We start from the raw sequence: 25,467 nt of genomic DNA, 5'->3' as shown, positions 1-25,467 counted from the left end.
TATTCTCAACCGACTTTTAATAACGGTTGTTTGGTATGTGGAGCCTAGCTTTTTGTACCTAAATGGAAATCATGTACAAAGTGCCATCAAACACACAGTATTGCTGCACGGTTTTTTTGCCAATAAGTCACTCGCTCTTGCGTTTATATTGCGTTTGAAAATGGTGTACGCGCCTCTGGCTCTGCAGCTGACAATATATGCTTAAGATAACCTTCGAAACAATTTGTATAAATATTTGATCTTGTGATTACTCTTAATGTGCAGTACAATTCTTCCTTATTGCTGCTTCGTTGTGCGAACCTAATGCTGCAAGGGGGGGGGGGGTCTTAATGAGACTATGCCCTAATGCTCAAAGCAATTAAAGACCCTGCTCTAACAGGTTCGTTGGTAATGGAAATCAACCGAGGTAAATTGTGGTCTTTAATTATGCATGGTGACCTGCGTCAAGGAGACGACACACGGTCAGGGTGTGTACAATGGCCCCACAGGGAAAGGTATACAGGGTGTCAGGAATTATTAAAATGACAAAAAAATATTAATCAAAGGGACGTGTAATAATGTACAATATTATGCCAGTAGGGTCGGCTACTGTCGGTACGATATTAGTCCTTTAACACCTTATTCCCGAGGTTGCCGTTTTGGAGCGTGTTCCCTGAATGTATTTTATGGATTGTAAACTGTTGAATGGTATGGTGCCAGACTATTTCTTCGTTCCAAGCTGCACGTTTTCAAATGCTTGTTAAATGAGGCTGAAAACATTTGGATTATCAATTTTTTAAAATTATTCATCAGGACAGACTGGTTCAGTTAATCTGTAATTAACTTTATTTTATAGCTTTCGTTTCTATTCGCAAGTTCCATAAATGAAGATTATACCTTGCTTCCAAGTTAACATGGCCGACTAGTGAATAGGTCCTATTGCCTTGAAGCGTGTGGGGCAATGATCTGATACACCGTGCCCTCTGGAGACTTGCACACAATAGGGAACGAAACATTGTATACGTCTCCACAGGGCAATTTCTATAGATGAATACGTCCAGTGGCGTCACCAGACTTTTCAGTCTGGGGGGCACAGGGGGGCACCAGTATTTGATGGGGGGGGGGGCACTTAGGTGGATACGGATCGCCGTCCTGGGGGAGGGGTCTAAGGGCATACGGAGGATGGGCTAGATGCAAAATGGTGCCACATTTGATGCTAAATTCGATCTGAAGATATCTCAAGAAATTGCTATTTTTGAGGTAATGATTTTAACAACGCGCAGAATTTTGCAGAGGATAGGGGGCACCAGCATTTGATGGGGGGGGGGGGCACTCGGGGGGGCACTAGGTTTTCCAGGGGGGGGGGGGGGCACGTGCCCCCCCCCCCCCCCTGCCCCCCCCCCCCCCCCCTTGGCGACGCCACTGAATACGTCTCCACAAGGTTTTCACGAAATAGATATATTGATTTTACTCAAAAACTAGGAATTTCCAAGGTATATATGTTGATGTGTCGCAAATGGTAGAGTTTTAGAAAAGGGATATAAAGTCCGAATTTCAGCCAAGGAAATTAATTGTGGTTGAAATAAGGGCATTTTTAAACTGTACTTTCAAACTCGAAAACTTTAGTACACGAGAACAAAGAAATGTCTCAAGGATACAAATTTCAGTATATATGTGTCGGGTAAATGGATGAAGTTGCGTGAAAGTAATGTTTCTACAACGTGCAATTGTATGTGTTTGGTATAACGACTCGTGTGTGAAATTGAATGACATCAACGATGAACATCCCGAAGCCTTTCAAGCTCACATCATAAACAAATTCTTGAGGGCTTATCAGTATTTCAAGTTGTTGCTTCTTTAAGACGAGCAAATTCGTCTTCAAACCTGTATGATTTCTCTCGCTCTCAAGTGAGACGGTAGGGTTTTTTTCCAAGATAAAGAAACGACAGATAACAAATCTGGCGCAGGTTTGAGCATCATGATTTTTATAGTAATATGAGAAGTGCTTTCCCTATTGGTTTTGGACCCTTGTGAGTTCAAGATTTGGGGTAAACAACCACCGCCCTAGAAAATTGGTTATTACATATTACAGTCGGAAAAGCTGGAAGTCCGCATGTGAAACTTATCGCGATTAGACCACGATCGTCTTATTTTGCATCTCGCTGCTTTTTTGTGCTTTCGTCTGCCGGTCAAAACATGAACTGATTTGCGAAATGCGCTCTGAAAAAAAAAGCTTTCAGTCTAATAATATTGAACAAAAAGCAAATCGTTCTCTCTGAGCAATTTGTGTCCTCCTTTCAACTCATATCGTTGTTCAGTCCACCACGCTGCTTCGTTATTTGCCATCGCGGTGATGTTGTATCCATCATCGCGCCCCGCTGGGAAATTCAAGCTGCCTTGCAGTTCTTTTCCCCTGGAGCTGTCGGGGACAATGCTCTATATAATGTATGTCGGAACAGAGGGTCATATGGGATTAACTGTGCACGCAATGCAAATTTGAAAATACTGTTTTGCTCTGTATGAATCCGTTTCTCTTGGTCTGCAACTTGACTTGATCGACTGATTAGGTACAAAGACACGTTAATTAAGACAAGTCTATAGATGTTTTGTAAAAGTCCATGTCTTTAGGGTTTTTTATGGAGTTGCAATAAAGATACCATGTACAATTATTATCAAAAGGTATAATTAACAAGACAGTATTAACAAAAAGGAAATAGGTATTCGCATCCTGACATAAACTGTATAGATCGATTGCATTCGGAAGTCATTTTTTTGCGGGTTTTTGTTATAGCTCCATGGTCAAAGTATCTACTACTGTCATCTTTCCGTCAATTCTATATTTCCTCAAAAGGTAAACAAATTAAACACGTACTCAAATTAACCAACATATAGGTTTATTTCATACCAATCGTCGGGCAGACGAAAAATTTTCAACGACGAATACTCAAATGTGCTTGAAATTTGCCTGACAAATCCAAGGAAATTGCCTATGCCTGCCCTGCAGTCAGCGTGTAAGATTGTCATTAAGGGTTTTGCGAACACGGATCATTGCCAGCGCCGAGGGACGAAAGATGCGTCGGGGCGTTGTGTCGCTTCGGCGTGCGGTCATCGCGGTCCGGCGCCAGGGACAGAAGTGACCCGTAAGCCCGTCTGACAGACAGGTAGACTTACTTCGCCACCACGTCTCCCAGATCGTACCCCGTTCTTGTGATTTATTTATGATCGCCTTTGGCATAAGAGCTACTGAACAATGAATAAATCCCTTACAGGGTTCATGTAATGTACTTTTTAAAAACGAAAAAAAAAAAAAAAAAAAAAAAAACGGTTGCCAGCTAAAATGCATTGTTGTTGCTTGAAAGTTGTAACTGGTTCTCGGCATTTAAAGTTGCTATGCAAATAAAAAATTTGGTTTTTTTCTGTGTTTTTTCTGCCTGAAATTGAGCCCAAACTCACAGTGCTTATTCTAAAATAATATACCACGGTTAACTTTGCAACACGCCGTCATTGTGACGTGACGTATTAGGCATCGTTACCAACTGGCACGTTATTACACGGTTCAGTGACGTACATGTGCAGACCGTGACGACACGATCATCAAACAGTGCAACCGTAACGAAAGAAGTTCGGTCACTTGCCTCGACTCGTTAGCCATGGAATTGTCTATACGATGAGTTAATACAAAGTCATCTCGGCACCAAATCGGCGTTACTCAAAGCTATGTGACTAAATAATTATGTGAGCTTTTGAACCGAAAATCATCCAACCTATTGCAGAATAGTACAAATTATGACGGCCGTGCTACAGTTATTTCACGGGCCTGCATTAAGGCCAATTTACACATACGCGACAGTGTTGCGCATCTTTTAAAGTACGCACAAACCAGTGGGCATATTTACTTACGCGACAAAGTCTCGCGTCTAATCACTCATTTATTCGGTACTTTATGAAAACGCACGACATAGGCCTATGTGTCGCATAGCAATAAATTGGCCTTTACAATAACATCTATTTAAATCATGAAAACCTTTTCATATGTCACCGTTGTTCAAACCAATTTCGTTCCCTTTTTAAAGAAGAATAAACATTTGAAATGTGTGAATATCAGTCAAGTGAGGTAATGGCACTGACATTTGAAATAAACTAAAACATGCGGGAAAAAATGAATGTATTGAAACATCTACTGATTCAAAAACCAACAACATTAAGTAGTCTAAAAGAACTGAGAATGTAGTTTGTAAAATTATGGTGTTTGTAATTCGACTAAGTGGACTTCACCAAACGCCACAGGTCATGGGCATTTTAACTTCAACTGTCTGGAAGGCCATTAGGCGTTCATTTACAAAGCTAGACGACGAAATACTCCCAAGTAATTATGGAAGCACCGGCAGCTAATTCACGCTGAAGAACTAAGAAGGATGTAATTTACAATTGTGCTGTTTTAATCCGGCTAATTTGACTTCAAAAAGCGCCACAGGTCATGCGCCTTTTAAACTTGAACTGTCTTGAAGGCCATGCATTAGGCATTCATTTTTTTTTTTTACCAAGCTACAGACAGTGAAATTCTCCTCAATAATTAATGAGCACGGGTAGCTGATTCACGCTGCATAAGCGTTCATGTCAGTAAATTTTGTTTGTCCAATATTCGGGTCAATGCTGGTGCGAAGTTCGATCCATCACGGTGCGGTCATTATCATGCGAGCTCAGAGCTGTGTGTGGCGTGCACATCAAGCTGATGAGTTCATAATTATAATATCCCTTACTTGATATTGACAGGATTATGCGCGGCAGGCTAGACCGCATCTTGGTCCATCTGAGGCCGAGATGGCGTAAGCCTACACACCTGAGTTGACGAAAAGGCAAACCTTATAATAAGGAGAGTTTGTTTTAATCGCTTGATGGGATTATATTGTCACGCACGTTTGCTTTTGCGTCAGTTCCAGCCCTAAATATTTCACGAGCCTCAGCTCAGAAGCACATGATTCATGCCCGTTTGTATATCAAATAACTGAAAGTAGGAAAGCGTTATCTTGGAAGGTCAGTGCAAATGCAATTCTGAAATTGTTGAAGATTAGGTCAGTTGATTTTGGGGGCAATGAAATATGATTATTTATTAATATATTTAAATGATCAGATATTCCCCACAATGGCTCATTAGGTAGACAGATTTTGCTATTAGTCGTACCTTAGTGAGACGAGGTACATAAGGGAATACATAATGTCTCCCTGATGCAGAACCCGCATTTACAAAGTTTGGTGAGGGTACATTAAGTTAAGGTTAGGGTTAGGTTTCACTAAAGTTAGGACTTTCACATAGCAGTCTCATTTTCTTTATGGAGTGTTCTTTCGAATGTTCACAAAAGCACGCTCTCCGAACTGTCACATTTAACCAGTTCCCTTTTCGAACTTCATGTGACCGAGACAATCGTTTAATTGTTTTCTGTAAATAACAGACGTAGGCACAATACACACATCAATAATAACCATGACAATTTGGTTTTTTTTTTTCAATGTTACACTGAAATGCTTCTTTAATTTCCAACCGAGAACTAGCCTAATTTATGCGTTTTCATAGTGGCGCAGAAAATATACCTGCTGTGTACACACCTGCCACTTGTGCGATTAAGAAAATAATATGCAAAGTGTTTGAGTGTTCGCAGACGCGCTACACTACTTTTCGAGTGCGTGTTTTTCGTCGTGAATGGTTGTTAATGGTCATGCAGCTTAATAAATTGGGAATAAGCCTATCTTTATAACTCCATTGGAAAATAACAGTGGAAAATCGGGCTGGACGAAAAATAACACTTACAGTGTAAATTTTGGATTGTTCCTGCTGCGCTCTATTTTCAAGAATTAATTTTACCCCTGGATTGTGTTTTTTACAAAAATGCAATGTGGTTATGCATCGTTAGATGCTCAAAACATATTTAATGTCATTAATGTATTATCCCACAATATATTTTCATCGTGCATCTAATTTTTTTTTTAACATAAGCGCCTTTGTTGATTCAACGACATGCAGATCATTAAGAAAACCAATTATGTGCAAGAATTTAATTTGTGATTTTATTCAGCACTGTGATTTTTATGAGGTTATGCTTTCATCGGATTTGGTTAGTTTGTTGATTGGTTGGTTTGTTCGTTAACAAGATCACTCAACATGGAGGGATGTGCACGAAATTGTTTTTAGGGGTGGTCCTTGGTACAAAGTACAAATCGATTAGATTTTGGAAGTGATCCGGATCTGGGTCTGGATCCAGGATTGTTGTTAAGGATTCTCCACCATTTATGCGAGTATTTCTTTTGGGTGTACTGACAATATGGCGGGGAACTGTTTAGCCTTGGCGGAGGTTTGCGCTCTCTGAGACCTTTCTATTTTTTTTGTATAGAATCACCACGAGTGTTTTTGCAATTATTAAAAAAATATTGAAAGAGGTTGACGTAGACATTTTATTCATTTGTGGAATTTATTCAAAACTTTTACAAATATCAGTATCAATACAAACGCAATACCTGAAGAATAATACCTACGTAAAATTCAGGGCAAACGTCAGTTCAAAGTTATTGTAAGGGTTTTGTTTGTTTTTACTTGGGAGTAGATGTGGTTCTAAACGTGACAGTATCGCTATAATCAAGTCAGTTCGAACACGTCGACAGCAGTGGTATTCTTGACAAAATAAACATGACATTTAGTACTCAGAAATTTGACGCACATGTTGGAACGAGTAACAACGCCTCTTTAGTGCGTAGAGACTTTCACATTACAATGTACCTATATACCTTAACAAACAGTCGTCGATAGCATCGCGGTGTTCATGCAAATTACCGCAAACAGTCGTCGTAAGCACCTCACCGCATTTTTTCACCAGTACAAATTTGTTCATGTTGTCGGCATTCCGTATTTTTGCATGTCGTAACCTTATGTCGTTGGGCATTGATTAATGCTAAATTTACCAACAATATCTTTTTAAATATATTTCTTTCATTCTTGTCTCAGATGTTCTTAAAAGTATCGTTTTTCGTTTTGCTACAACAAGCTTTGTCATAGCGGCCACAGCAAGCAATAAAAAACTGAAATGAATTCGAAATTCCCTGTACAGACAGCCAAGTTTAAATATTTTTTTAATCATGAGTCTTTCAGAAAAATCCAAATTGATGAATATTACACACCAACGAAACATAAGCCCGCGCCCCCAAGATGGCTCGACCAATCACAACCGTGATTTTTAATGTTCGACATGCGCGTACAAAATCCAGACACGCGTTCATGCGCGTATGATACGCGCGCGTCATGAACATGAAGTGATAATGCATTGGAGAGGCGCACGTGATGTTGCTCACGCGCGCGCGCGCAATCGGCGGGGATTAATGGATCAGTCCAACAAACAGCAAGCAGGTGCACCGTCAAATAATCCGCACCCCACACCGCCCGAGTCCACATTCTCGGAAAAAAACTACACTCCGAGCAACCGAATGCTCATCAACCGTGTACCTTGCGGGTCGGGTCCCGGCTTTCTCCCCGTCGAACTCTGGACTCGGCGAGACTAGAGACCCACAGATGCCCTCGGCGGGGGGATAGGTTGGATCGCTTCCCCGCCGAGGGGACCAATCGGTATGGATTTTTGGGTGAGATCATCTCCGCGGTGATTCGATTTTGGTTCCTCGGATGCAGCCACTGGAATAAACTGACCTTAGGCGGTTCTGCGAAAGAAAAAGGTCCCACTCTCGGTGCATAGTAACTATGGATCTTCCTCGCTCGGTATATTTGTAATGCAATAATATCCACTGTCTTTATAAGTAGCGACAGAAAGGTGCCCTTCCAAAAAGTTTAGACCCAAAAGGGTGCCTCGTTATTTTCCTTCGGCAGAGAAAAATGCATATTTTAACAAATTTTGTTTCCAACTCGGATATTGAAATTGCATAGATCCTTCTAAGGATTTCAAACTTTTCAAATTTTCCTGAGAAAAAAATATTGCCTTTTTGATTTACTTATACCACAATGAATCACTACATATATATAGTCTTACAGTTTGTTAGTTCTGGCTGTGATAAAAGTATATCAATAGTTAACCTTTAATTTTGTACCTATTATTTAGCCAAACCTTCAAAAGCGCGGAGTGCACTTTTTTTCTGTAGCCATCTTCTACGAATCATTGTGACGTTCGTTTGTATTAGAGCAATGAGTGTTCTGCACAACAATGACACCTCTTTTAACAGCCTGTAAAATGTCAACACAGGTGCACAATGCGCAGTTGTTTATGATTATTCTTCATTGATTGTGAAATGCTGAACAAGCATGTGAAATGTAGCTCGGTCCCCCATTGCGGTTGACTAATTGTCATGGCAGAGGAACGAACAAAGCATTTGTCAGTTATTTCAACCACCGGGAGGTAAGAAGTAAGCTTTCTCGCCAGAAAAGGGTCAATTGTGAGGTTTTGTATTTAGAAAGTAATTGGTTTTGGCAACGACGTCAAGTACAGAAGTGTAGTGAAAAATCAAATTCTAGGTTCTCAAGAAATTGTTGCTCTCTCCGTTCTCTTTGACTATTCTTTTCTCTCCAAATGAGATTCTCTTTTCTCCAAATGAGTTTGTAATTTTTATGGCTTATTTAACTTTCGAGTTAGAGCGTCTGTACTGTCCATAACAATAATATTTTCATTTTGTGTTTTCTTTACGTCTTTACCTTACAAAAAAGATCCACCAAAAGTATAAAGTGTAAACAATCACATTGGAGCAAATTCATTCAAACAAAAATTACACGAAGGAAAATACCAAATATAAACAGAAAGAATCAAAAAGGCTGGTGTGTCGCAATTCCTCGGTTGCAGACGCGTCGCACGACGTACAGCTTCAGGGTGGCGGGAATCAGACTCACTATACGCCCGCCTCATCACTAAGTCTCCCGCTAAGGGCGGTTCATTCCATTTCCACCGGGCGCCGAGGGAACACCTTCGCAGTAACTTTCATTTAGGACTGAATCTCTGCCGTTGCAAGATGCCATTTCTGTTTCTAAACCAGGCCTTTTTCATTTATTTCCGGGCGTGCGGGATTTTTAGGGCCCGCAGGTTTCTTCTTGATTACAGGAGACACAGTGAGAGCAACAGTTTAATATCGAACATGATGGCAAGAAGGGTCCAGTCTGTATAGGCTCGAACGACAAGGAAATGAAAGAGTACAACATTATGTTCGTACTGCGTAGGACACGACGGCCATTCCATGCGTGGATCATGCTACGGCAGTAACATGAGATAACCGCGGGCGTGTAGTCAATTTAACCTTATTTGCGCATACGTAAATGAAGGCCCAACCCCATCCAAATTCCGTGGTTCTTATTAGGGTTCTTCACTATATTTTAACAACCAAGAATAATTTTTATAGGCCTGTACCCTTTCCAAACAGGTAAAAATTAACGTAGACAGACTTCCCCTCAACATTTGTTGTTCTCAGATATATACACTGACAGAGGTGATTTTTTTTCAAAGACCCGATGTTTGTATTCCAGTTAATTCGTGAAACAGTCGTCGACTTGTTCTCATTTACGACGAGAGACAATCAGCACTACAGGTGCCGCCTTGCGGTGTGTAGTGCCTTAGAGACTTGTATTCTGCTCACCGTCTGGTATCAAATTGAATACGGATAACTTTTGCCCCAAATTAATCATTTCTTCTCTCAGAGCCAAAATGGACATGTCTTTTGTTATTATAATTTGTTTTATTAATGGTATTTATTGGAATGACTAAGGTAAGCACCTTTGGGCTCTCTTGACTCAAACCTTTGATCTCACTTAATCGTAATCATCTTGTTTCAGTCTCTTGAGGGCGCTATTACCCAATTGCGTGTAATTGGTTTGAAATTGAAGGAGAATGGTCTAGCAATTAATTTGTTAGAGGAATAAGGGTGAAACACGATGTCTGGCGTTTCATTATTGTCCTGGCATCACTTTTCCATGTGCATTTAAAGTAACATTGCAGGTTACTTGCTGTCATTGTGTTGACAAGCTGAAGTTGGACTTGTACCAGTCGTTTCTTTAGCAACATCAGTCATGCAAAATGGCGGTACCCACGTAAAAAAAAAACACAGTTCGGGAGTAATAATGCGTATTTATAAAGCGCACGTATCCACCAGTATTGGTGCTCAAGGCGCTACAGCACCCTGCTCCCTGGGGAGTGTACAGCTCAATACTGCCAAAGCAGCTAAAATCAACCACAATAACCATCTCTGCCCTCAGAGGTACCCATTTACTCCTGGGTGGAAAAAAGCCATGAGTGACAAAGTGCCTTGCCCAGGGCACACGCACCATAACCCCAGGCTGGACTCGAACTCACAACCTGCAGAAGTACCCGCAGACCACGAATTCAATGCTCCAGACCACGAGGCCACAGCACTCCTGTTGATCGTTTATCTACGAAAGAAAACATTTATTTGGTGAAACTAATGAGGGGTTTTGGTTGGGACCCACTGACTAGGGTAAAAACAACATTGTAATGCGAATATTCTCGCTGGAATGTCTATGAAATCAGCCAGTCTTAGGGGAAGGATGAAACGAAATTTAAATTTTGCCAATCTACAAGCGACACAATTTTCGGTGATTTTTCAAAACTGGAATTGCTTTAAAAGAATGTTATGAACATTGAACAAAATTCCAGATATATCGTGAAATTGCTGTAGTCTTAAAATCGCCATTCCACATGCTCACTCCAGTGAATTATTGGAGAAATCGTCCGACTGAAGAGTTGAATAACTTGCATCACGCGTTCGATGATGTACATGATTAATTAGTAGGCGGAAAATCGGAAAAGTCTTTACTTTCGTCCTCGTAGACAAATACGCACACGCTGATGAAGAATGAGTCACGTTTCTCCTCAATTCCTAATAAGTTATACCGAGATCACCCACGGGTAATTAGGCCTAAGCACGCTCTTCTGATGCTGATGCGTACTTAAATCCAGAATTTGCTTTGGCAGGCCGTACGTTGAACCCTTGAAACTATATTATACAAAGGATATTTTACTTTTTGTGGTGGTTTTGTTGAGGCAACAAAATCGCTCAACGTAGGCTGCTTAACAAGAAACTATTGTAGTTTTAGTATTTTTGATGCTACACGTGTTGAGAATAAGAAGAAAATCATTAATCACAAGTCTTTGAGTCTCGTTACTGGATTCCGTTGCTAACTCATATTTTTGTCACTTTCAATGGTTGTTTGTTTCTAATGATAACTTATCAGGCAAAATAATTTCGCAGGATTTTTGGTACCAGTCCTGTTCATTTTTTATTTCCTTTACCAAACTTTTATCAAAATACCAGTCCCTTCAAAGAAAAAAAAAGAGTCAACAAAAAGTCCACGTTTCCATGTTTAAAGAGGTGTGTTTTCATTTAATTCCTTTCAAAGGTTCCTGAAGACATTTTGGGGCTATATACACCACAGTTTTTTTTACCCCAACGCGCCGCGTCTTCAGCGTCTGCGTGCATGATGGCTGCCTAGCAACCAATTAGAAGCGGCCTCTCCCCTGCTGTTGATTTATTCAAAACGTGTCAATGTATGTACAGCTATCGACCGCCGGCTGCCATGCAAAGGCGAACGATCGGTGCTTGGTGTCCTCGATCTTAATGTGTCTTCGATTTTGAAAAATGCTCGCATACAAGGGAATTGTATTCATACCAATTAGGGATTACATTCAAACTAAGGTATTTATATCATACAAAGGGAGTTATATTTATACCAGTGGAGTTAAATTCATACAAAGGATGTTCTATTTATACCAAGGAAGTTATAATTATACTAACGAGGCTACATTCTTACCTATAGGGAATTATATTCACGTCAAGAGATTTATATTAGTACCAATTAGGGAGTTATATCACACAAAGGAATTTATATCATGCAAAGGGAGTTATATTTATACCACTGGAGTTATATTCATGCAAAGGATGTTATATTTATACCAAGGAAGTTATATTCCTGCAAGGGTGTTATATTCATACCAAAGGAGTTGTATTACCAAGCAAGTTATGTTCATACTAAGGGCCAGGGATTATATTCAAACGTAAGGAGTTACATTCATACCAATGCATTTATATTCATACCAACCCACCCCGCCGCCTCCTTCAAACCCAAAACCACAAACCGCCAAAATAAAACCCCAGACACAAACTCTCATTAGTCAAAATAAAGGCAGCCTAACTAGGCAGTGTTTGTTTTTCCTGGCAAACATGAGCACCCAGCACTGTTGAAACTCTAGCCTCGATAGTCATTAACCATCCAGACTGTATGCTGTATTAATGAGCCAGGCGGGTTCGAGCAATCTGACTGAACTCTACCATCATCATCATCACGTATGACAGCAGCAGTAACATGAGAAATCGCGCCGGCGTAGCTCAGATCGGTGTAAAGCCAACATTAATTTCTCTACTGGATTTCCACGAGATACTTTGTTTCCCTGTGGGTTTGCAGGTTTTATCCCTACACTTAAAAACCGCGGTGAAAATACGACATGATACCTGTACCGAACCACATAATGATTTCACGTGGACTCCGATTGGTGTTTAAATAATCATACCCATGGCGAGTATAGAATATGCGTCTGCTAAACTTTGCAATGCAGATCAGTTGAGAATTTGGATATTTTCATCAAAATACACCATCCAACATATTTCATTATCACATCTGCTCTTTAATTTCCCAACTTCCTTCACTTTAATTTTCCTCCGTAAGTTTTAATAAACGAAGAAATTTAATCTGTCCTTGGTGTGTATTATCACATTCAGCCGTCCTAACGAGAAATCCTCTTCATCGTTTTTTTACATCCTTTTCACCACCTGTTTTGCCTCTTAATGAATCGTTTCTGTAGCCGGATGTCCGCGGAGACTTAATAGCCTATTGCTGATCAGATATTGCATGGAGACTGTCTCAATATTTGCATAACTAATGGTCCCTTGGCAACCAATTACGCCACAGTCCGGAAGTCATGTGTCCTTGAGAGGTAATGTCATATAAGACCGGCGGCCACGGCTGATTTCCAATCAGATTTTGTTCCTTCTTTTTTCTTGTCCGGAAGACAGATTCATAACAGATGTTTTTTTTTTCAACGTCAATGTTCAATCGGAAGCAAATTAAACGATTGGCCACTAAGGCATGTTTCACTTTCTTTTAAAGCCATATTCCACATGCAATGCTTCCTTTGGGAACCTTGTGTTGGTGTGTTGATTGATGTGGTAATGCTGTGTTATTATCATAAGATTTGTAAAGGTAAATGAAATGGAGGAAAAAAACATTCTAAAATATACCATCAATCTTCCATCTCTTGCTGACCGATTTGAAGGTCGAGTCCGGGTATGAGCAACCGATGATAAAGCAATTCGCAAATTATTACAATAAATCTGGTGTTTATTTATGAAAGTGAATTTTGCTGCTAAAAATCTAAACTTGTTGACACCTAATTCTTTTTTTTTCTGTCAAAAATTCCCTACCGCTGAAATTTGTAAAATGCGTCGCAAGCGATCGCTTTTGTTTTGCATTTATAAGGCCAAGGTAAAAGGCTAAGCGTTTTTGCGAAAGTAAAAAAAAATCCATGTCGAGGTATATGACTAAGGGGCGAATTTTATACCAGACTCTGCAAACATAGACATATTTGCTAATGTTTTATGAAATCGATATTGTATCGCTTTCCTAAGTACATAAATTAACAAAGCATAATTACAATGTCTGCTTAGCTTAGCTGCTCCTAAGAGTTCGGCCTCGCATTTTGTTTACTCGGCTTGTGCGTGTATGCAAACAAAAACCCCACCAATCCGGAACCTGACCACAACTATTGACGAAAGGCTTCGTTTCTGAGCATCCGATGCGTCGGGAACTTTACTTAGAAACAACTAAGCATTCAGGGGTATACAACCACATATCGCAAACTCCCGGATGATCGCCTTGCACTGTTCACCAAGACACATCGACTCGAGGGCGTTTGCCTGGAAATCCTTGGGACGTAATGAACAACCCTCTCGGTCAGCCACGCAAATCAATCCTGGTGCACCTGCGAGCTGCTATACATCATTGCATTCGGCTTCGATTTTCGGAGGAGCGGCCGTGTGACGACTTTGCTCTCTAAGAGAAGATTGCCCCTCGACCTGCGCGCGCACGAGGATGCAATGCATGAAGTCTATCACGTCTCTCCCGGACCAATGATGCAAAACCATACCCAAAGGGTGTGTATTTACACGGAAAAATTTCAACAAGACTTTCTGACAGTTCCACAAACTCAAATCAATTAATTAATGTACCCCTGAACTACAGCCTATTATTACATGTACATGTATCGCCAGACATCTTCCTGATCAACTAAAGTTGATACATGACATAAACAATGCCTAATTGGTGTGAAAATGTACGCATGGAACAATTTCTATCCAGCAAGTATTTGCGAGAGTTTCATACTCATACCAATTACTTACCTCTGACCCAGAGCCTATTGTTACTTGCTGAACTTATCTTCTTGGCAATAGAGTTAAAACAAAGTATATACAAAACGACGCCAAAAGGGTGTAGAAAGCTAAACGTGGAACAATTTCTTGCTACTCATGTCAAATAATAAAATAATCTCTGACCTACATAAAAACGTGTGGACCAGTGAAAAAGTCTGTGTTAAATTACATACTATTTTTACAGTGCACAGTATTGTACCATTTGCTAAACTAATCTCTCCTTTTCATTCAAATTAACAAAGTATCAATGGTTTTGCATTATATACAAGAGGTATTTAACAGCTTCGAAAGTAAATGGGCTTGTGATCCAATGAGAAATGCAGATACAGTATTCATCAGACATTTCACAAGACTCCTAACAGTAACAGACGAGTGCATAAGATATGATATAAATGATGACCGTGTTCATCTGATGGCTTCCTGGGGCAATAACTCTCCTAGTCCTAGTTGTGTATTCCCCTCAAATTGTCGCTAATTTAATTTCCCACTGGCGGATTTTAGGTAAGGATTTGCCCCGTCTGGCTGAATTTATGGAGTGAGACTTGACAAGATAATTCATCTTCTCTATTCTTTTTTATTTTATTTTACTTTCTCGGGGCAATTTTAAAGTTACGTGCTTGCGAGCCGAGGCCTCGAAATATAACAGTACTATCAGCAACTTAAACAGTATTGCCAGGCGCATCTTGTAAAATTTATCTGAGAATTTTACCCGGCAAATTTAGGCCGTGTGAAATTTGTTTATCACACCTGTTTTTAACAAAGTCAAGTGCGACAAAATCCTATTCTGAAATTTCATATTCAGTTTTTGTAATGATTTCCATTTCACCGACACCTCCATTTTTTCCCTAGGAAATAAATAATTTTCAAAAAATACCGACTTTTGAACTACGAGCTCTTATAAACCAAGTAGACGTGACATGGTTCCGTTCACCTTCAAATCAGCTTGGTATACTACCTTTTTGCCAAAAATATTTCATAATTTTTCTCTTTTATTAGATTTCCACTGCCTCTTGAGCACTGCGTGTATATAGGCTACAATCACAGCCTTTCCGACTATACGACTCATGAATACCGCAATGCATTGGTTGCGTATAGGGCCGGCAGTTATTTTCTGGTCGTCGTGCATATTCAATTAGCTTGTCTGGGGTTTAGCCAGACCTTACACCGTCGGACCAAAATCGAATGGACCCGCTGGATTGAAAAAGAAGAAAGATTTTATTCCATTAAATCGAAATGTAGCCCCGAGTTGCCCCAAATGCCGTTACGAAATTTCAACCTCGTGGTATAACCTTGAATTAGACGATAAGTGGCGTTGCAGGCGCTTACCGGGTAACAGGCTTAAAACGGTAGCGCACTTTCTGTGGCCGATAACGCTTTACCTATAATTGCTCTCTTCTTACGAAAAACAATAAAAAAATAACATACACACAAAGCAGATTTCCATTTTCTCTTTCGTCTTCAGATACTCATTTTTCGGGTGTATCATACGTGCAACATGCTTGGACTTTATACTGCAAATTGCTAAATTGACACCGCGGTGTAAATGGAACACTTTGCAGTGTGATCTAGGGACCTGTATATTACAATATTAGGCACCTGAATCGACCCGTTTCAATAGTAAGTGCACAAGCATAAATGCTCTCTTATTTTACGGTGTTTTATTTCACGAGGACGAGCAGTATATGAAGCAGTTAATTTACCTATGCCTTCAGAGCTCATATGCATCTTAATTGTTAAATTAGGTAAATCATCCATCAACCATGCCTGCCCCTTGCATCACTAATGTAATTAAGACAAAAGATTTTTTGCGTACAGCAGCATGTCTCAAAACAGGTTAAGTACAATGCTTTAAAGCGACATTTACTGAAAACACTCGAAATCGAAAAAGAATTGTAATTTTTGACATGTGTGTCTCTTCGTGAAAAAGCGGTGTCGTTTTGAAACAGGACAGATCATACATAGGTTGGAGGGAAACATGCACCAGGCAAGGAATTGAAATGCAGCACGTGGGAAAAAGCCATTGTAATATCCCTTTGTTTAAAAAAAAAAAAAGTTCCAGTACAGACAAAAAAAACCTGTAAAAATAATGTGGAAATCGCAGACTTGCAAAGGAATAAAATGCCACCCCTTCGGCCATTATTTCATGCATGCAGGAGACGCTCTGCAGGTGATTCACCGCCGCCCTTGAGTCACTTTAACGGAGCTGCCGCTGTTCGTCAAACAGTGATCGACCTTAGTCAATGATTAACTGAAGAGACACTATACTGCATCATGTTATTCGTCATAGGTCTTAAACAGTAGGGCACTCAAGCGCAACCTCGTTCCCAATGTCTGCTTCATTTCGACCGCGGTGTCAACAGTAGACCCTGGGAGTATAGACAGATTACCCATATTCAGATTGGTTACCTCGATTTTAATGCCTATTATAACCAGTTTTTGCGTTATGTATGAAGATCACACCAAATTCCCCTGAACATCAACTTTCCATTTTTCCAATTTTGCTTAATGAATATTTTAAGTAATGGATTGGTGCATTACAACTGAGCATTTTTTTAAATTTTATACTTTAGGTGACGTCATCTGGAACTTTATCAGTTGAATGCATTGGTAGTACCCATTTGCCTGTTCCACGCTAATGACAGGTTTCCAAGTTTTATTAGCAAATGATCCAATAGGGGTGAAGGATTATCTAATGCTACCGGCTAGTAATTATTTTTTTATGCAACCAACTATAGTCCATGACCATAATGCGCATGCGTGAAACATATCACGTGAACAACTAAATGTGTCACCTGATTTGGAATAAGTTCTTATAGCTTATACACTGTAAAAACGTTGGGTAAAATACTGTTGGGCAATGTAATTTACCCGACATTGGCATGAAATTACCTCATATTGGGTTGAATTGGGTAAAAACTGTCAAACTATTGGGAAGAATTTGCCCACGAGTGTAGGAAGTTGATAATTCGACCAGCGTTGGTCGAATTATCAACCCAGTTGCCCAACTTTTTACAGTGTCGACAGTCAGCGTGGTTTCGCTGTGGTGTGTGCGTTAAATCACTGATCTGAACCCTCGAGGTTCCAGTAATTGAATTCCTGGAGGGAATTTTACATTTTCAGTTTGTTCCCCAAAAGTGAATTTTGTTCCCTTAGGCTAATTGTGTTAAATCAACCCCTGATGATGGGTAAAATGAAATTCAGCCTTTTCCTCTCATCATTCATGGCTTTGGAGGATTTGTTTAAAAGGGAAGTTAAGTCCGATAACCATTGCGTACCAACTGACGGATGTGCATTATGGTCATTGACTATACTTGGTTGCATAAAATAATACTTGCTAGCGGCTATACTTGAACGCACTGATGATGAGATTGTACCTAATCTGAATGAACTTTCCATTCCAACGTGCAACTACTTTACGAAATCGACTTCTTTTGAAATCATTCGCGACGCCAGAGCTTTCATAACTGCGATGTCTTCGTAATAATGTTTAATTTTATTTATTATTTTATTTTTTTCATTCTGGTAATGAAACCAAGGATCACTCAAAAGTGCCCTAGGCACTGTAGCCCGAAAGCCTGAAAAAACCTGTAGAGAGAAGACAATAAAGATAAATTACAGTTTTAGAGGTGGGAGGAAAAGCCCAGAGGAATATTCTGAGGAAAGCCCACGAAATCAGGTAGGGACTGAAAACCCAATCCACATATTGGCCCTGGCGGGATTCGAACCCGGGTCATAGCGGTGGAAGGCGAGGAAAGTACCGCTACGCCAACCTGACTTTAACAAAATGTACCAATCATGGCATCTGAGGACATCATAAAGTGCATGTGGGGTTCTCGTGGTCGTCTTTTACGTATGAGTTCAAATTGTGTAATGTGGTGTCTAGACTCGTCTGGCTTAAATGTCACCGGGTCGATGCTTCAATGAAATTGCAGGTTTTAACTGAAGACTTAAAAAAAAAATCCAAAAAAAAAAATCGTGCTTGAAAAGCACCTTTCTCTTGCTGCGTGCGTTCATCACACGGTCGGTGGCAATTCAAGTATGAGCGGCCATCGTTGCAAAACAGAAAGTCTTCGAAAAATATCATGCACCATTTCCTATAACAACGGTTAACTAGGAATTAAAATGAAAGGGTGTAATGAGCCGTTCCTGGCGAGATCTGTTGCTAGTCTAGTATGTAATTTAAGCATAATGGCTCGATGTTTGTAAACAAAACGACGGTCTATAGAGAGAAGGACTGGTACAATATCATCAAGATTAACCGTATGTGCATTACTGAAATGATATATTTGGGAAGGCCGTATTTATAGATACTAGGTGTCAAATGGCGTAATTCTAGAGCTTAATTAGACATCAATACGTGGTTCGTAATTTAAAGCTTTTGATGTCAATATTTAAAGAATAAGCCCCAAATAATAGGGTTCTCAATACAGTTGAGCCTTAGACACAATAACGAAATCAGCATAAATTTCCTTCGTGCGTTCGGGCATTGGGGTAAAACTGCACTATACAGGCTACATACAGCCCAATCACGCAATTGAGCTCATCATTGGCGAACATCTTCCCGCGCTTTTTTTCCCGCCACTGCATTACCCAGCAGTATTAGTCAACAATGACAAACCAATTTCCCGCTCGACTACCTGATTCATGCTGACAAGTCTCCGCCACGCCAACACCTCTCCTTGAAACCGTACATCACCTTCTTTCGTGAAAAGCAGCGCGCGTACGCACCGCGCGCGCAATTATGCCCGCCGGTGGAGGAAGTGTGCTTCCGCTGTTTGCTCGATTCGTAATCATGCGGGCACCATTAGGAAAGCGCTGTTGGTAATTGTGCTTGTGCCAGACAATGGGAAGAGGCAAAATGAGCGCTCAGTGTTCCTTGAAAGAAGACTAATTGACCGTGAGAGATGAAAAGCGCTCGCAGTTTTCGCGTGTTGGATAATTAAACAGCTTTAGAGTATTATGCTTGCTCGTACTCTAAAGACTTTACACTGCATATCTATTGCTTTGATATCTAATCTTGCGAGTACACGATTCCAATGAAGTTGGGCTTTTCTTGAAAACTAAGTTCCAGGCTATTTGGGTTACTTGGGACGTCACGTCTGTTCCTTCCTTGACACCTTGGAAGTGATTTAGATCTCAACATATTAGTCAACCTACCAATCTAAGCTGGCGAAATAGTACGTATAAATATGTTTAAAGCGTAAAATTTGTCTTTGAGCTGTAAGGGTTAGGGTTTGATTTTAGGTGATAAAACGACGAAAACTGAAGTGCGGATGTATGTCAAAAACCCCTAAATTTGTCTTTGCGACAATTTTGCCTCCTGTGCCCTGAAAAGGGTCAACCTCAGGATCAGCAACGTACATATTGACAAATGAAATAAGTTGTACGGACTTATAGAAACAGTTTCAGGAATGCCACACATCATTGTTTGCTCTGTCGTCTGCAAGTCTAAATGAATTGTCTTTATTCTGCCGCAGATCCAGAGAGAAACACGGTAACGCCTGTAGAATTCTGTACACTATGGAATTGACGGCGTCCCGGATGATATTGGCCGCGTTACCAGTCGTGGCAATGTGCCTTGTGGGAGGCGTCCCGACAGCGTCCGACGCGCAGAGGATAGTCTCCTTCCCGTCCGCGGCCGGATATGAGACCATCAGCAGAGACCGAGCGCGGGACCAGTTCCCCAGGAGGGAAGAACTACTGCAGGCGTTGGATTTCCTGGAGTCGTACGAGCGAGGTATACAACAGAACGACTGGAACAGAGACCAAGACGTCGGCGGTGGTCTTTTATACGGAGACGAAGCGGACAATACCCTAGACATTCCACCTTGGTTGGCCAGCTACCTGCTCCGGGAAGCACAGGGGAACCAAGAGGACTATCCACCACAAGAGGAGGAACCTGAAGATTTGTCCTTGGACCTGGACGACCAGGAGCTCCTAGAGGCGCTCCTGGAGGAGGAGGAAGAAGAAGAAGAAGAGGCAGCAGAAGAAGAGGCAGTGGAGGAGGCCTACGAGGAGGCGATGGAGCGTGAAGAACAGGAAGCGATCGCGGACATTGTGGAGCAGGAGATGGAGGACGTGGCGGCCAATGACATCCTGGATGACATCTGGGCACAGGAGGTCCTCCAGGAAGATGCCGAGAAGAATCTGAAATGGCTGCTGGTTGAGGAGGAGGAGAGGTTGCAAAGGGAGGAAGAACAGTCGGAAGAAGAAGAAGGTGAGTTGTTAAGTCATACATCAATTTCAATTTATTTTTGATATGAAAGTAGGGTTCGTCATGAGTGGACCGATGCTGTAGCTGGGAATTTTAGTCTGATGATGCATCGGTAGATAATACGATGAACAACTGTTTTGGTAGGATTGTCAGCAATATGATTTATGAAAGAATTTGCGGACATTTTTTTTCAGAAAGTATTCATCAAAACTAATGTGTTTTTTTTTATATTGAATTCTAAAATCCCGAAACTTCTTACATTTTAGTTAGTATATTTCTTGAAATCCGGCCAGAGAAACTTTAAACCTGTGCGGGAAACCTTGAAATTAAAAGCATGAAAAAAGGTCTTAATTGGTGTTGGGTTGATGAACACAGGAAGGTAGATAATCGTTGTTCTCTTATATCTTTCAGACCCATTCGAGTCTGAGTTCTTCTCCTCGGAGGCGGAGAACTACCCAGCTGCCGAGCCAGACGACCAGTCGGCTTCGGAGAACTTCGGCGAGGGTTTTACGGACTACGGGGCCGAGTATTCGATGGTGGGCGGCTCGGAAGAGGCAGGGGACTTCGTTGGAGAATCCCTGGATGATGAGGAGAAAGAAGAACTGCTGGAAGAGGCAGCTGAGATCTTGGAGCTTCAAGAAATGGAAGATGAAGGTGAGGATGCACTGGAAAGGCTGTAGTTTTAAGTTAACGTACACCGCGTGGTTTTATTAAGTTCAATCAATATTAATACTACTGGTGCTGTAGCTATAGCCATATTTTAACAGGCGCAAGTCTAACGATAAATGAATTATTATTATTCGAGAAAAAAGTCATAATTTAGCGAGTTTGGTAAAAGCATACAACATGTCCGTAAAAGAAGCTCTTTCATTTAACTTTTAGAACTCAAAACCATTTGTGATAAGTAAATATGAATCTTTCCGGAAATTGTGTAAGTAGCTGTCGCGAAACGTGACCGAGCGAAAAAGCCCAAGATAATAAACGATGCGCCGGTGCGTGGAAAAAAACGGAAGGGAGTTTTGCGTTTCCATCTCGCAAAACCAAACACTCAACGGGCAATATATTATAATTGGGAACGGTAAGCCAATACTGCCGCTTTCTGAACGCTACATTTCTCGGCCAAGTTTTCATTCAGTCATTCCGGGTAAACGAAACCCTGTTAGCTGAAAATCGATGAATCTCAATGGCTGCGTTTTAAAAGCAAGTGCGAGTGCACAATAAGCTCTGGCCGTCTTGCATGAAAGTCTTGCATAAAATCTATCACAATGATCCCTGCCAGAGCTGAAAAATGCGACGCCGAAAAATGCGACTCCGATGGCACATATGGAACACCATACTTTAGATTTATATCTAGATTTATAGCGATTTGTGATAAATACCACGTGACTATAACATTACTGTACATATTATTTTGCCTCCATTTGCACACTTATTACAAACAATTTTTGTAAAGTGTGTAATGTATTGTTTTGCTTTTTTTAATTAAAATTTGGTAGTTATATTTTATGGGAAACTTAGGGGGCTTATTTTGGTCCATTTTTGGGAACAGACAGATAGACAGTCAGACCGACAGACCGACCACCAAATGACAATAGAAGCTTCTGCCAGGGCTTAAACAAAGGTGACAAATCTTGAAAGTTTTATTTCGGGGTCGCGCTGTGGTATGTCGGTGTACGGATGGGCGTACGTGGGTACCATGAGGCGCGCCTCGCCCTGCAGACATCGGCGGGCCAGCATGCTACGGCCGGCCAAAATCAAATGATCGCCCGGTGAATTGTTAACGACAAATTCGGTGGGAAAGTGGGTCGTGTCGGTCCGGCGTGTGCGAGAGCCATAATAGATGTCGATATTGACTTTGTGCGAGTGACGCACTGGCCTGCAAACTAAAGAGGAGCAAAACCGAAAGATTCACGGCATCAACTTTGCTAAGTGCCCAGTGTATCGGGGGAAGAGGATCGGAGAATAAAGATTTAGGGATATAGATCTGTTTGGCCTCTGCCCTTTACATGAAGTAGGCCGCACGCGAATTACCTGCTGCTGAAAGCACAATAAAACATTTTTCGTCGAACTGACCCTGTTTTATTGATTAACGATGTCATTTATGATGAATATTCTACGGAGCAAATTAAGCTATGCATTTCTCACTGTTGTTCGAGTTTAAAGGTACACTCTCGTCTTGAAACGACGATAACATAGTGTTTTGGATTGCAATACTGACAATTTTGTTTTTCATTTGTCTGGGTTAGAGGAAGTCATAATGTCCTGCATCTTAGGAGAAAAATGTTGAAACCCCGTTTTGTTTGTATATGACGCGGCAGTCACTTTAAACCTCATACGTTAACTTGTTCCTAGCAGTGAAGTATATTATAAATGAGTTGTCAAACAAATAATTTGAAGAAGTGTCAGTCATTAAACCATATCTAGATGTAAACACGCGTACGCCTGCATGACGTATACGTCCATCGCAAATCACTTGTAAAACCTTTTTTGGATTTTCTCTAATTTTAAAATCTTTTTAGAGGAGGAGAGAAGAAAGGCGATCAGGGCAAGGCGCATCTTAGAAAGTGTGATCGGGTCTCTTGCGAAAGAGGCGATTCAGGAGGAGATGCAGGAAGAAGGTGAGGCTGCAGAAGACGATGAAGGAGAGTTTGAGGAAGATGAGGACATCCAGACGTCTTCAGTACTGGATGCAGGGATGGGAGATGGGGGATCGGAAGAGGATGTCGAGCAGGAAGGTGGGAGAGTTAACCATTGTTTCTCGCTATACCTAGTGGCACACGCTATTATATTTTGGGGGTTCTGGACCCTACAAGCAAGCAAGGGGTAGAGCGCCCTCCAGTGATGGCTGCGATTGAACTAAAATAACCACAACGGGTTTCCAACAGTATTCAGCCCAAGAATAGAAGTTGGCATACAATAATACAGTTGTTGGTAGATCTTTTCCAGTCCCCATTGGGGAAAAAACATGATATCTTTGGTGTTTTGCTCGCATGAAAGTTAATCAGTTTGCATTCAAAAACGTGGATCCGTTTTTATAAAATCGAGGCAACCTAAGCTTGAATTCGCCCTCTGTTCTTCATTGCTAAACGAGACTGAATGGCATCTAAACATATTTTGTTTGGTGGCAAAGTTCAAAGGCAGTTCGTTTATTTTTGGAGATTTCATCAGAGAATTTTCTCTGGGTGTTGTTACAGTGTACAATGAGCTGGTGGAATTCCTAGAAAATGAGATCGACCAGGCGATCGAAGACGTTGCGGACGACATCCTTCAAGAAATAGACGAGGAGGCGGAGAAGGAGGCAGAGGGGGTGATAGAAGGGGAGGGGGTAGAGTCAACAGACGAGGAGGGGGATGGATACTTCGAGGGTGCGGCTAACACGGAGGAGGGCAGCCAGGAAGTGACGTCAGAGGGGTCAGAAGGTGAGTCAATAATAGCAACTGCTGGTACAAATTCTGATAAAGAAAATCATCCAGAAAAACGTCTTAAGGTCTTAAAATTGTGAAATCAGAAAAACAAACAATCAGTGGGCGGTTCTTTCCTTTTTTCCGGCTCTTGTAGAATTGAAGAAGAAAATACATGTTTGATGAAAAAAAAGTTGACTGTAGTAAGGCTATTCGATTCAATTCAATTCAACTTCACATTTATTTCCATGCTTCATGAAGAGAAAAATATATATATATATATATACAAACTTTAGAGAAAAGGGTTAAACAATAAAGCAGTAAATATCAAATTAACAGCAAAATAAAAGAAGCAAATAGAGCATGGGGCTGTTTTAATAAGCAGAAGCTTGTGGAAAACAGCCGACAGAAACAACACAGGACGAACAAACAAACAAACAAAAAACCAACAAACAGACAAACAAAGACATTACAATGGTAAGCAGACACGAGACAGGGAACATATACTGATGACAGAGGCAATACGATGAATATATGGCAAAAGTCTGTATGAGCCACCCAAAAAACAAAAAAAAAGCAGCATGTTTTCCTCGCTTTTCCGAGGTTAATTGAGTCACGGTTTGGCAGGTGGTCGGTCAGTGCCGTTGATGAGAAAATGATTGGACAAGGCTAATCCATCAAGATGCGAATGATGCAAGGAGCTCTTGGAGGTAAAACTTGACGAGGATTGGGTTGTACACGTACGATTTCAGGGATTACGTCATCATGGCTTCGGGAGTTGTCTACGTGCAGGAGTTTGATTCATGCTTTGAGAATGCAGCGAGTATTCTGAAATGTTAATGCGGTGTTGTCGAAATAAAACCAGTAAAAATGGGCTGTGTGGTGCGAGTACTCGGGCTTATAATTCGAAGACAATGTGAGAAATTTGGGTATTTGAACAAAACGATGTGCGGAAATCATAATGAAACTATTTTCAAAAGGCCTTTGACTCGCAAAAAACCCGCATATGTTTTACAAAATGACCAAATCTTTAGATAACTTGTTTTTCCAAATGGTTGCCATGGAAATTCTGAACATGATCCTACAGAATTTGTCCTCACATTTCATGCCGATTGGCCATAGCATACAAGAATTTCTTGTGGGCACATTAACATTGTGCCTCTCAGTCCTGATAGGGTTGAAGAAAATTTTATCTTATCGCTCCCTTCTCCCATTTTCGTCTCCTTTTTTTTGTTAGATGGAGATGAGTGCTCGTCACTGCAATATTTTATCGATGACTGTAACATAGTTAATAACTACGGCGACCTGGGCGAGGATGGATATATGGATCTATTCGCCGGTGCCTGCAATCGCCATCAGCTATGCTATGCTTGCGTAAGTGTGACGAGATTTGTCAAATCTCGA

At 40.9% G+C, this 25,467-nt stretch overlaps 1 protein-coding gene across 2 annotated transcripts in view; it reads left to right on the top strand.

Moving 5' to 3' along the window:
* Positions 1-25,467, top strand: part of LOC119724224 (protein Ycf2-like) — a 39,789-nt gene that overhangs the window by 9,647 nt on the left and 4,675 nt on the right. The window contains exons 1-6 of one of the 2 annotated variants that reach the window (XM_038195173.1): positions 19,452-19,625; positions 19,926-20,665; positions 21,074-21,316; positions 23,182-23,397; positions 23,857-24,081; positions 25,301-25,437. In XM_038195173.1, coding sequence (XP_038051101.1) covers positions 19,969-20,665; positions 21,074-21,316; positions 23,182-23,397; positions 23,857-24,081; positions 25,301-25,437 — 1,518 coding nt within the window. In that variant the 5' untranslated portion in view covers positions 19,452-19,625; positions 19,926-19,968. Of the gene's footprint in view, positions 1-19,451; positions 19,626-19,925; positions 20,666-21,073; positions 21,317-23,181; positions 23,398-23,856; positions 24,082-25,300; positions 25,438-25,467 lie in introns of those variants that run through there. The other variant, XM_038195175.1, reaches the window with a different exon arrangement.

This window comes from Patiria miniata, unplaced genomic scaffold (assembly GCF_015706575.1).
Source record: "Patiria miniata isolate m_02_andy unplaced genomic scaffold, ASM1570657v1 HiC_scaffold_18, whole genome shotgun sequence".
In the NCBI taxonomy this organism is placed as follows: Eukaryota; Metazoa; Echinodermata; class Asteroidea; order Valvatida; family Asterinidae; genus Patiria; species Patiria miniata.
This window is presented reverse-complemented; position numbering and strand designations above follow the sequence as displayed.